Below are 13,120 nucleotides of genomic sequence, written 5' to 3' on the forward strand. Positions count from 1 at the left end.
TCATGAGAGACACAGAGAGAAGCAGAGACCTGGGCAGAGGGAGAAGCAGGCTCCATGCAGGGAGCTCGATGTGGGACTCAACCCCAGGATTCTAGGATCATGCCCTGAGCCGAAGGCAGACATTCAACCACTGAGCCACTCAGGCATCCCTAGAAATGTCAAGTTTTATATTTAAAACAGAATAAGTTCCAGTGAAGTTTAGTCAGATGCTGAGAGTTCATATTTAGTACCGCTATCATTACCCTATTATCTATATTGACATTCCATTGAAAAATGACTATTCAATATGCAGTATATAACACTTTGCCAGATAGACTTGTGCTACACAGTGTTTATAAGTGCTACTTCTTTCCAAGTGGATTACTGATGTGATCTGAAACATTTAAAAGGGTTTTGCGGGATCCCTGGGTGGCGCAGCGGTTTAGCGCCTGCCTTTGGCCCAGGGCGCGATCCTGGAGACCCGGGATCGAATCCCACGTCAGGCTCCCAGTGCATGGAGCCTGCTTCTCCCTCTGCCTATGTCTCTGCCTCTCTCTCTCTCTCTCTCTCTCTCTCTCTGTGTGACTATCATAAGTAAATGAAAAAAAAATTAAAAAAAAATAAAAGGGTTTTGCTAATCAGGTTTACCCTACAGTTTCGGTTACTCTTTGCTTCCTGTTTTTAGCAGTTGCCTGGAGCGGTTAAGGCAGCTGGTTTCCCTTTTTTGGCGGGGAGGGTGAATTAGTGTTGAAAGGAACGGAGTATGTTTTGCCTGTGAAATATTTTTGAAGTGTAAAAAAACTACAGTATTTCAGATGCTTGGAAGTTCATTTGTTACTCTTAAGGTACAAGTACTTTGCAGGCTGTATATTTTAAATTGAAACAATTTTCTAACTGTACCATGTTGTTTGAAAGGAATTAAAATTTGAACTTTTTATTCAGTATTATTTATTGCTATACCTTACTGAAAGAAACTACTCCTAAGCTTGACACTGTAATTAGGTGGCAAATGAAATATTTACCTACTTTTTGGAAATTTGTCTCTTTTTAAAAAGAAAAAAAAACTTTATTTGGGGACACCTGGGTGGCTCAGTGGTTGGGCATCTGCCTTCGGCCCAGGGTGTGATCCTGGAGTCCCGGGATCGAGTCCCACATCGGGCTCCCTGCATGGAGCCTGCTTCTCTCTCTGCATCTGTCTCTGCCTCTCTCTGTGTGTATCTCTCTTGAATGAATAAATCAAATCTTTAAAAAAAAAAATCTTAAAGACTTAAGTTCACCAGGTTGCTAATAAAGTCTGTTTAAAAAAAAAAGACTTTATTTGACAGAATGAGAGAGCAAAAGCAGGGAGAGGGAGAAGCAGACTCCCCACTGAGCAGGGAGCCCAACACACATGGGATCCTGGGATCATAACCTGAGCCAAAGGCAAAAAACACCTAACCGACTGAGGCACCCAGGTGCCCCCACCCCTTTTGGCCAGATTTTAAAGCATCCTTATCTTTAATTTTAATATTACTATGAAAACTAGTTAAGCATTAGGTTGATTCTGTGTATATAGTTCAAAAGTCTGTCGTATAATGTTATGATATGTTAGGTAAGATCATAGTAAAATTGTCATATGAGGAATTGTTTGAAGATGATTATTTAAGAAAAATCTTACCCCCTTCATGTAACTGTAAAGACCTCATGGCAGGTTTTATCCCATATTAGTCATAATTTGATTATTTAATAATCATTTATGTTTACATTTGAGTTAAAGTTTTATGTTATCTTTGCTGAGAGTCCGTAACTTGAATTTTTAAAATAAGATGTATTTTGTTTAGTCCATGAATGACCCAAGAAAGTGCTTTGAATTTTTCCTACAGATAATTTGGAGAAAGTAATAAAAGATTAAAATACGTGAGGGAAATCTTTTCTTAGTGTAATTACTACCTCTAATTTTTAAGGAAAGAAAAAAAAAACCCTGACTTAAAAAAAAAAGTTTCTTTGAGATATAAATACATACCATTAACTACACATATTTAGAGTGTACAGTAAGTTTTGACATATATACGCTAGTGAAACAATCACCATAAATTAAGAATAATGAACGTATCCCTCCCCAAAATTTTCCTGGGTCCCTCTTTGCCTTATTACTTCCCTCTAGGCAACCACTGATCTTCTGTCACTATAGATTAGTTTGCATTTCTAGAATTTTATGTCAATAAAATATAGTATGCAGTCGTGTCTGATTTATTCACATCATCAGTGGTTCATTCCTTTTTATTGCATAGTAGTATTCCATTGTATGGATGTACTACAGTTTGTCCATTTACCTGCTAATAGACATTTGGATTATTTTTAGTTTATGGCTATTACAAAGAAAGCTTCTATGAATATTTGTGTGTAAATCTTTGCCTGACTATATGCTTTCATTTCTCTTGGGTAATTATGTAGGAGTGGAAAGATTGGGACATAAAGTAGCTATATGTTTAACTTTTAATTTTTTTTTTTTTTTTTTTTTTATGATAGGCACACAGTGAGAGAGAGAGAGGCAGAGACACAGGCAGAGGGAGAAGCAGGCTCCATGCACCGGGAGCCTGACGTGGGATTCGATCCCGGGTCTCCAGGATCGCGCCCTGGGCCAAAGGCAGGCGCTAAACCTCTGCGCCACCCAGGGATCCCTATATGTTTAACTTTTAAAGAAATAGAAAACTTTTCCAAAGTGCTTGTACTATTTTTATAGTCTTACCAAAGGTGTTTTAGAGTTCTAGTAGCTCTATTTCCTCACCAAGTTTGTTATGGCCAATCTTTTTTTTTTTTTTTTTTTTTTTTAACTTTTGTGTTTCTTTTTTTTTTTTTTTAGGATTTTATTTATTTATTCATGAGAGACACAGAGAGAGAGAGTCAGGGACACAGGCAGAGGGAGAAGTAGACTCCATGCAGGGAGCCCGATGTGAGACTCGATCCCGGGTCTCCAGGATCAGGCCCTGCCCTGGGCCGGAGGCGGCGCTAAACCGCTGAGCCACCCGGGCTGCCCTGTTATGGCCAGTCTTTTTTTTTTTTTTTTAAGATTTTATTTATTTATTCATGAGAGAGACAGAGAGAGAGAGAGAGAGGCAGAAACACAGGCAGAGGGAGAAGCAGGCTCCATGCAGAGAGCCTGACGTGGGACTCAATCCAGGGTCTCCAGGATCACGCCCTGGGCTGCAGGCGGCGCTAAACCGCTGCGCCACCGGGGGCTGTCCTGTTATGGCCAATTTTTTAAAAATGTTAAACATTCTAGGGCAGCCTCAGTGGCTTAGCGGTTTAGCGCTGCCTTCAGCCTAGGTAGGGTGTGATCCTGGAGCCTCGGGATCGAGTCCCACGTAAGGCTCCCAGCATGGAGCCTGCTTCTCCCTCTGCCTCCCTCTTCCTGCCTCTCTGTCTGTCTGTCTCTCTCTCAAATAAATAAATAAATAAATAAATAAATAAATAAATAAATAATCTTAAAAAAAAAAGTTAAACATTCTAACAAGTATATAGTGGAATCTTATTGTGGTAATTTTCATTTTCCTTGTGAATAAATAAATAAATAATCTTTAAAAAGAATTTCTCTCTCCTCCCTCATCACACTCCCACACTTACACACTCTCTCTAAAATATGTATATATTTATATAGTTTTATATAAATTGACACTTCATCAATAAAGATATTCAGATGACAAATAAGTACATGAAATGATGCTCAAATCATTTATCATGAGAGACACAGAAAGAGGGACAGAGACCTAGGCAGGGGGAGAAGCAGGCTCCCTGCATGGAGCCTGATGTGGGAATTGATCTCCGAACCTGGGATTATGCCCTGAGCCGAAGGCAAACACTCAACTGCTGGGCCACCCAGGTGTCCGGAAGGAGTGAGAATCCTTTTTTTTTTTTTTTTTTTTTTTAAAGATTTTCTTTATTTATTCATGAGACACACACACAGAGAGAGAGGCACAGACACAGGCAGAGGGATAAGCAGGCTCCATGCAGGGAGCCTTATGTGGAGTCTCCAGGACCACACCCTGGGCTGAAGGCGGTGCTAAACCACTGAGTCACCTAAGCTGCCCATGGAGCCAGAATCTTAAGCAGGCTCCATGCTCAGCATGGAACCCAACACAGGGCTCGACCTCATGACCCAGAGATCATGACCTGAGCTGAAGTCAGATTCTTAACTGAGTTAAGGCCACCCAGATGCCTCTAGAGTTTTTCTGATTTAAAAAAAAAAAAATCGTAACAGTAAATAGATACCAATATTAAGCTACTAAATTACTGATTTTCTTTTCTAGAGTTCAGCATAAAATTGAAATAAAATGACAACCTCCTGGAGTGATCGGTTACAGAATGCAGCTGATATGCCTGCTAACATGGATAAACATTCCCTGAAAAAGTATCGACGAGAAGCCTATCATCGGTAAGTATTTTGTCTATTTAATCCTCAAAACATCTCTATAAAGTGGGCACATATTTATTTTACAGATGATGACATTAATGTGTAAAGAAGTTAGGCAGTTACATACAGCTTATAGCTAGTTTGTGGTTCAATCCCAGTCTAGAGTTTTAGACTTTTTAAAAAATGTTTATTTAAATAATCTCTATACTGACCATGGCCTTGAACTCACGACCCAAAATCAAGAGTTGCAGGTTCTTCTGACTGAGCCAGCCAGGGGCCCCCAGAATCTAGACTTTTAACCATACTGCTGCCACTATGTTTTATATATATACATACATACATACATATATGTGTGTGTCTGTGTGTGTGTGTATATACACACATACATATATATGTATGTTTTATATATATGTAATTATGTATATATATGTACCTATATATATGTTTTTAAAGATTTTTATTTATTCATAAGAGATACAGAGAAAGAGAGAGAGAGAGAGGCAGAGACAGGAGCAGGCTCCATGCAGGGAGCCTGATGTGGGACTCCATCCCAGGTCTCCAGGATCACACCCTGGGCTGAAGGTGGCGCTAAACCACTGAGCCACCAGGGCTGCCCTGCCACTACGTTTTAAAAGGAAATTTGTTGTTTCTTATATCTACTAATAAAAATCCTTAACTGAAGAAAGTCTTCAGATGCTAGAAAATTGTACCTTAGTTAACAAGAATGAAATTCTTTTTTTTTTTTTTAAATTTTTATTTATTTATGATAGTCACACACAGAGAGAGAGAAAGAGAGGCAGAGACACAGGCAGAGGGAGAAGCAGGCTCCATGCACCAGGAGCCTGACGTGGGATTCGATCCTGGGTCTCCAGGATCGCGCCCTGGGCCAAAGGCAGGCGCTAAACCGCTGCACCACCCAGGGATCCCCAAGAAAGAAATTCTTAATTCACGTTTGCCACAAACCAATTACAGTTTTTAAGTAGATTTTTAAAATTATGTCTACTGGCTACTTTATTAAACTGAATGTGAGTAGTGCTGGATATTAGCAATATTTTCTTTGATTAATACTTTAAGGGGTGCCTGGCTGGCTCAGTCGGTTAAGCATCTGCCTTCAGCTCAGGTCATGATGCCATGATCCTGAGATCAACCCCTGTATTAGCAGGCATCTGGCTCATCGGGGTATGGACTTCTCCCTCTCCCTCTCCCTCTGCCCCTCCTCTTCATTCCCCCCCCCACCCCCATTGTTTTCTCGGTCTCTCTCTCTCTAGCTTGCTCTGTCTCAAATAAATAAATAAATTTTAAATAAAAAGACTTTAACATTTTCTCTGAATCAGTTTTCCTTTAAAAGTTTAAAATGTAAGACAGCTGGGTTGCTCAGTCATTTAAGTGGCTGCCTCTGGGTTTTGGCTCAGGTCATGATCTCATGGCTAGTGACATTGAGCCCTAGGTCTCTGGCTCCATGCTCAGCAGGGAGTGTGCTTGAAGATTCTCCCCCCTTCCCCCCCCCCCCAATAAATCTTTATAAAACGTTTAGAATGTGAATATTTAAAATTTATTTGTTACCTTTTTAAAAAGATTTATCTATTTTTTTAGAGAGAGAGAGAGAACGAGCTGGGGGTAGGGGCAGAGAAAGGGGAAGCCGACTCCCCAGTGAGCCAGGAGCCCCATGCGGGCCTCAGTCCCAGGACCCTGGGATCATGACCTAAGCCTAAGGCAGATGCTTAACTGACTGAGGCCACCAGGTGCCCCTTATTTGTTACAATTAATCGATTTAATTAAATGGCTGTTTCTGCCTAATCTTTAGTAGCTAAGATATGTGGAAGTAGGGTCTGCATTTAGAAATCATTTGGTTTTAGACAGAAATTAGAAGTTTACACTTTTTCATAAATTAATAGGATAGAAAGACTTGGGCCCTTCTAGAACTATCTCTGCCTCCCATGTTGGGAAAGCAAGGTGTAAGTAGAAATACTGATGTACTGGTAGTGCTAAAAAGTTGTATGGGAACTCCAGGAATCTACAAGTCATAATTATTCATTTGTTTCTAAGTTAGAGGAAAGAGGAAATATTTAGGTGTTTTATACTTATACAATTATTTGTGTAGTCTTTATACTATATACATTTGGTTATGATGTAACATATTTATCAGTGGAAACAAGGACTAGAATTATGCAATGGAGATCATCTAGTACACATCAGGTGTCCTGATTGTATTTAATATGTCATAGTCTGAGTGCTTCTGACTCATTTAGGAATGATATTTCCTGGAACATTTTAGACTGGCTCTGCACCTTACATTCTTATATGGTAACGTGCAATCTACAATAATAGAAACAGTAGGAAAAAAACCCCTTCAAGGATTTAAATTTTTAGATCATTTAAAACCTTTTTTTCTTTTTTTCTTTTTTTCTTATTGTGGTAAAGTATACATAATATAAATTTGCCACTTAACTGTTAAGTGTATACTTCAGTGGTATTAAGTCACAGTGTTGTGCAGCCATCACCAGTATCCATCCCCATGACTTCATTTTATACAATTAATACTATAACTATTAAACAATAAGTCCCTGTTCTCCCCTCTCCCAGCCCTGGCAACCAACTACCATTATACTGTCTTTATAATTTTGAATACTCTAAGTACTTCATATAAGTGGAATCATATAGTATTTGTCTTTTTGTGACAGACTTATATCACCATAATGTTCTCAAGGTTAATCCATATTGTAGCATATTGCAGAATTTCCTTTTATTTTTATTTTTATTTTTTTTAAAGATTTTATTTATTTATTCATGACAGAGAGAGAGAGAGAGAGGCAGAGACACAGGCAGAGGGAGAGGGAGAGAAGCAGGCTCCATGCAGGGAGCCCAACACACGGGACTCGATCCCGGGTCTCCAGGATCACACCCTGGGCCAAAGGCTGCGCCAAACCGCTGGGCCACCGGGGCTGCCCAGAATTTCCTTTTAATGTAAAATTTGGGTTCTTGAATTCTTGCTTTTGTTAATTAAAATTTTTTATTTTTTTATTTTTATTTTTTTAAGGAATTTATTTATTCATTCATGAGAGAGACAGAGACACAGGCAGAGGGAGAAGCAGGCTCCATCAGGGAGCCTGATGTGGAACTCGATCCTGGGACTCCGGGATCATGCCCTGAGCCAAAGGCAGATGCTCAACTGCTGAGCCACCCAGGCATCCCAATTAAAAAATTTTAATAGAAACCATTTAAAAGGAATTTATTTTCATTTTCTAGTTAAGTCAGTTTGTAGAATATTCTGTTTCCAGGGCTTTTTATTAAAGACATTTATTGCAGTTGGTAATTTATCATTGGTTAAATTAGGCAGATTATGATGATCATTTGTCATATACATTGTATGCGATGCTTTGGATTCCCTTTTTAGAAGAAGCTAAATATTTTTAGTTAAGTAAATAAACTTCTAACTTCTGGGTTTTTTCTTGCTAATATTAGTCTTTTAAAAATAATGGTCATGAGTCATTATTAAGAAACTGGTCTTTAGAATGTGACTGTTGTTCTTCTTCCATTTCCTTATTATGATTGTTGAGTCTTCTAGGGTGAGGATAATCATCAGGCCAAACCCTTCATTGAAATAGTTTTGCTGTATGGTCAGAAGATAGGCTGAGTTGCTCAGATGTTACAGTGGCTTGAAGGAGGCAAGTTAGACAATTACTTCTTAAATAGTTTCTTGTTTAACACCTAGAATCTTACAGTGATCAGAATAGATCAGAATTTGTATCTACCAAATCCAACAATGGAACAATTAGATTTTTCATCTGCTCTCCATGTTTGTGATCAGGATGCTGAAGTCAGGTATTTGGTTTTTTCTTTTTAAATTTTGATGATTTTGGTATAGAAGAATTTCTGTTAAGTAAATTGGTTCTTTCTATATGAACACAGCTTATGAATTCAGCAGTAGTTTTTGTTGAACTGAAATTTGATAAATAATTGGGCTTGTGAATTTTTGGTTAAGCAGTTCTTTGCCTTATTTTTTTTTTTAAGATTTTATTTTATTTATTCATGAGAGACACAGAGAGAGAAGCAGAGACATACACAAAGGGAGAAGCAGGTTCCCTGGAAGGAGCCTGATGTGGGACTCGATCCTGGATCCCGGGATTATGCCCTGAGCCTAAGGCAGATGCTCAACAGCTGAGCCACCCGGGCATCCCCCTTTGCCTTATTTTATAAGACATTGCAACCACTTTGCTCTGAAGTTCTTTATATATTTATCCAAATTTTTTTTAATTGAACTTTACTCTTCCAAAGCCGTATCAGTGGTTTATTTAAATTTGATGAATAATAATGGTTTCTTAACTCAAAGTTTTAAATTATTATATATGTTTAAGGAATAAAAAGGAATTTGTGTACATGTCTAAAATTATTTTGTAGTACCTGTAGCTTGACACACTCCTACTATTAGAAGTGGTTATGATTTTTTTTGAACTTCAAATAAAAAACAGGTATTAAAGTTTTACACAGGCAGAGGGAGAAGCAGGCTCTATGCAGGGAGCCTGATGTGGGACTCCATCCACTCCAGGATCACGCCCTGGGGCAAAGGCAGCTGCCAAACCACTGAGCCACCCAGGGATCCCCATTATGCAGGATATTTTCATTGAGGGAAACTAGGTGAATGGAAAAGGGGAATCTTTCTGTATTGTTTCTTCTACTGCATATGAATTTGTAATTATTTCAACATAGAAAGTTGCATTTAAAAAATTCAGTGACATGCCATTTTTACATCATAGATATTCTTTGTCTCCTTTAAATATAAGTGCTTTTCATAATATGTAGTGGTACTACTTTATGGGATACAGATTCTCTAAACTTTATTGTTCAGAAGAAGATACTGCATCTTAAAACATTCTCCATTTATTTCTCTTTACCATTCCCTCTATGCTTCTTCTAAAAACCTGCCTAAAGTAAAATAGAAAAGTAAAAAAAAAAAGAAAAGTGGTGGTGCTAGCAAGGAAGAGAGAGAAGAGACAGCAGATGTTTGATTCAATGAAATCCTGTAATAAGAAACTCAGTTTGAGGGATACCGGGCTGGCTCAATGGTTGAGAGTCTGCCTTTGGCCCAGGTTGTGATCCCGAGGTCCTAGGATCAAGTCCTGCATCAGGTTCCCCGAAGGGAGCCTGGTTCTCCCTCTACCTATGTCTCTGCCTCTTTCTCTGTGTCTTTTTTTTTTTTTTCTCTGTGTCTTGAATGAATGAATGAACAAATGAATGAATGAAAAGAAAGTCAGTTTGAGGAAATGTTACTCATATTTAAATGGCATATTTCATCTTCAAGGACCCTTTTTTTTTTAAGATTTTTATTTATTCAGGAGAATAAATGTCTACTTTGTAGACATGAGTTATTTGTGATTGTGTCCCAGTTTTTGTCTTGCCTTTTATTTTCAATAATCTTTTGATGAACAGATATTCTTAACTTTAAAAATGTAATTTTAAAAATTGAGATAAAATTCACATACCATAAACTTTACACTTGTAAAATGTACAACTCCTTGGTTATGGTATATTCACAAGATTGTGCAATCATCACCACTAATTCCAGAACATTTTCATCAACCCCAAAAGGAATCCCTTACCCACTAGAAATAACCCTTCCTTCCTTCCTCCCTCAGCCTTTGGCAATCACTGATCTACTTTCTTCTGTATGGAATCAAATATTCTACACATTTCATATAAATGGAATCATATCAGGTCTTTTTTGTTTCTGGCTCTTTCACTTAATGTTTTCTTGATTGATCCATGTGCTGGCATGACTCAATACTTACTTTAATGGCTGAGTAATAATCCATTGTATGGATATACCACATTTTGTTCATCTGTTGCTTAGTATTTGGATTGTTCCCATTTTTTGGCTATTATGAATAATGCTACTATGACCACTGCGTACAAATTTGTGTGGACATGTTTTCAGTTTTTTTGGGTATGTATCTAGCAGTGGGATTGGCTGGCTTATGTAGTAACATTATGTTTAACTTATTTTTGAAGAATTGTCAGACTGTTTTCCGGTATAGATGTGTCATTTTACATTATTGCCATCAGTGGATGAGGGTTTTAATTTCTCCACATCCTCACAATAACACATAACTTGTTATTTGTTATTTTTTTTATAGCTGTCCTAGTGTGTGTGCGAGAAGTGGTGTCTCATTGTGATTTTTATTTCCATTTTCCTTATGATTAATGATGTTGAGCATTTTTAAATGTTTTTGTCATCTGCATATCTTCTTTTGAGAAATGTTTATTCAAATCTTTTGCCCATTTCTTAGTTGTTTTATTTTTAAATTGTTGTGTAAGTTTTTTATATATTCTGGATACCAAACCTATGTCTGCTACATGATTTTCAAATATTTTCTCCCATTCTGTGGATTGTCTTTTCATTTACCTGGTAGTGTCATTTGAAGCACAAATGTTTTTTAATATCAATGAAGTCCAGGTTATCTATATTTTCTTTTGTTGCTTGTGCTTTTAGGGTCATATTTAGGAAACCATTGCTTAATCTTAGGTCACAAAGATTTACACTTACGTTTTCTTTTGAGAGGTTTTTGTTGTTGTTTAAGATTTTTATTGATTTATTCATGAGAGACAGAGAAGGCAGAGACATAGGGAGAGGAAGAAGCAGGCTCCTCACATGGAGCCCGATGAGGGACTCGATCCCAGGACCCCGGGATCGCACCCTGAGCCAAAGGCATACGCACAACCGCTGAGCCACCCAGGAGTCCCTCTTTTGAGAGTTTTATATAGAGTTTTATGTTCTATGTTTAAGTTTTTGATCCATTTTGATCTAATTTTTTTTATATGATGCAAGATGAAGGTCCAAAATCATTCTTTGCATGTGGATATCCAGTTATCCTGGCACTATTTGTTGAAAAGACTTCTTTCCAAATTAAATGATCTTGATACCCATGTCAAAATCAGTTGGTCATAGATGTGTATAATTAATTCTGCAATTCCAGTTGTATTCCTTTGATCTATCTGTCTACTCAGGTCAATACTACACAGTCTTTATTGTTGTGGCTTTGTCTTAAATTTTGAAGTGATGATGTGAATCCTTCGGTTTTGTTCTTCCTTTTCAAGATTGTTTTGGCTATTCTGTGGTCCACCTATGTACATAAGAATTTTAGGACTGTTTGTTAATTTCTACCAAAAAGCTAACTTGGAATTTTGATAGGGATTATATTGAATCTTTATATCAATTTAAGGAGTAGTGTCATCTCAACAATATTAAGTCTCTGATTGATGAATATGGGATATCTTCCCATTTATTTAGATCTTCTTTAATCACTTTTTACAGTATTTTGTAGTTTTCAGTGCACAAGTCTTATACTTCTTTTGTTACATTTATTCTTAAGTATTTTATGATTTCAGATACTATAGTAAATGGATTTTTAAAAAAGATTTTATTTATTTATTCATGAGAGACACAGAGAGAGAGAGAGAAGCAGAGACAAAGGCAGAGGGATAAGCAGGCTCCATGCAGGGAGCCCGATGTGGGACTCAATCCCGGGACTCCAGGATCACTCCCTGGGCCAAAGGCAGGCACTAAACCTGAGCCATCCAGGGATCCCAAATTGTTTTCTTTTTAAAAGAACATTTTATTTATTTATTAGAGAGACTAAGCATGAGTAGGAGGAGGGACAGACAGAGAGGGAGAGGGAGAAGCAGACTCCTCACTGAGCAGGGAGCCTAACATGGATCTTGATCCCAGGTCTCTGGGATCATGACTGAGCTGAAGGCAAATGTTTAACCGAGTCACCCAGGCACCCCTGGAATTGTTTTCAAAATTTCAATTTTGGATTATTCTTTGCTGGTTTATGGAAATACAACTGGTTTTTTATATACTGATTTTGTATTCTTCAACTTGGTTTGTTGCCTCTAATAATTTTTTGGTTTTTTTTTGTGAATTCTTTAGTGAGTCTAATATATAAGATCATGTCATCTGCAAATAAGGACACTTCTACTTCTTTACCAATATGAAAACCTTTTTTTCTTGCCTAATTTTGGCTAAAATGTCCAGTACAGTACTGAGTAGAACTAGTGAGAGTAGACATCTTTTTCTTTTGCCTTACCTTAGGAAGAAATCTTACGTCTTTCATTATTAACTACAGGTTTTTCATAGATGTCCTTTATCAGGTTATGGAAGTTCCTTTTCATTGTTAATTTGAGATTCCTTTCTTTTATCTATCTATCTATCTATCTATCTATCTATCTATCTATCTATCTATCTATCTATTTATGATAGACACAGAGAGAGAGAGAGAGAGCCAGAGACACAGGCAGAGGGACAAGCAGGCTCCATGCTGGGAGCCCAACGCGGGGCTCGATCCTGGGACCCCAGGATTGCGCCCCGGGCCAAAGGCAGGCACTAAACCGCTGAGCCACTCAGGGATCCCCTGAGATTCCTTTCTATTCCTAGTTTGTTGAATGTTTTTATCATGAAAGGGTGTTGGATTTTGTCAGATTCCTTTTTGTGTCTATCAAAGTGAATCGTAGTTTTTGTACTTTGTTGGATTTGGTTTGCTAGTATCTTTTTGAGGATTTTTGTACCTATCTTCATAACGGATATTGTTCTGTTATTTTTCTTTTCTTATAATGTCTTATCTGGCTTTGGTATCAAGATGTAATGCTGGCTTGGGGCACCTGGGTGACTCAGTCCGTTGAGCATCTGACCTTTTGGTCTCAGCTCAGGTCTTGATCTCAGGGTCGTGATTTTGAGCCCCATTTGGGCTCCACACT

General features: G+C 37.9%; 1 protein-coding gene across 6 annotated transcripts in view; it reads left to right on the forward strand.

Moving 5' to 3' along the window:
* Window positions 1–13,120, forward strand: part of NT5C2 (5'-nucleotidase, cytosolic II) — a 146,561-nt gene that overhangs the window by 62,955 nt on the left and 70,486 nt on the right. For 4 of the 6 annotated variants that reach the window (XM_077877801.1, XM_077877797.1, XM_077877802.1 and 1 more), the window contains exon 2: window positions 4,266–4,390. In XM_077877801.1, the coding sequence (XP_077733927.1) occupies window positions 4,290–4,390 (101 nt within the window). In that variant the 5' untranslated portion in view covers window positions 4,266–4,289. Of the gene's footprint in view, window positions 1–9; window positions 144–4,265; window positions 4,391–13,120 lie in introns of all 6 variants that reach the window. The other 2 variants (XM_077877798.1, XM_077877799.1) reach the window with 2 other exon arrangements.

Source organism: Canis aureus, chromosome 29 (assembly GCF_053574225.1).
Source record: "Canis aureus isolate CA01 chromosome 29, VMU_Caureus_v.1.0, whole genome shotgun sequence".
NCBI lineage: Eukaryota > Metazoa > Chordata > Mammalia > Carnivora > Canidae > Canis > Canis aureus.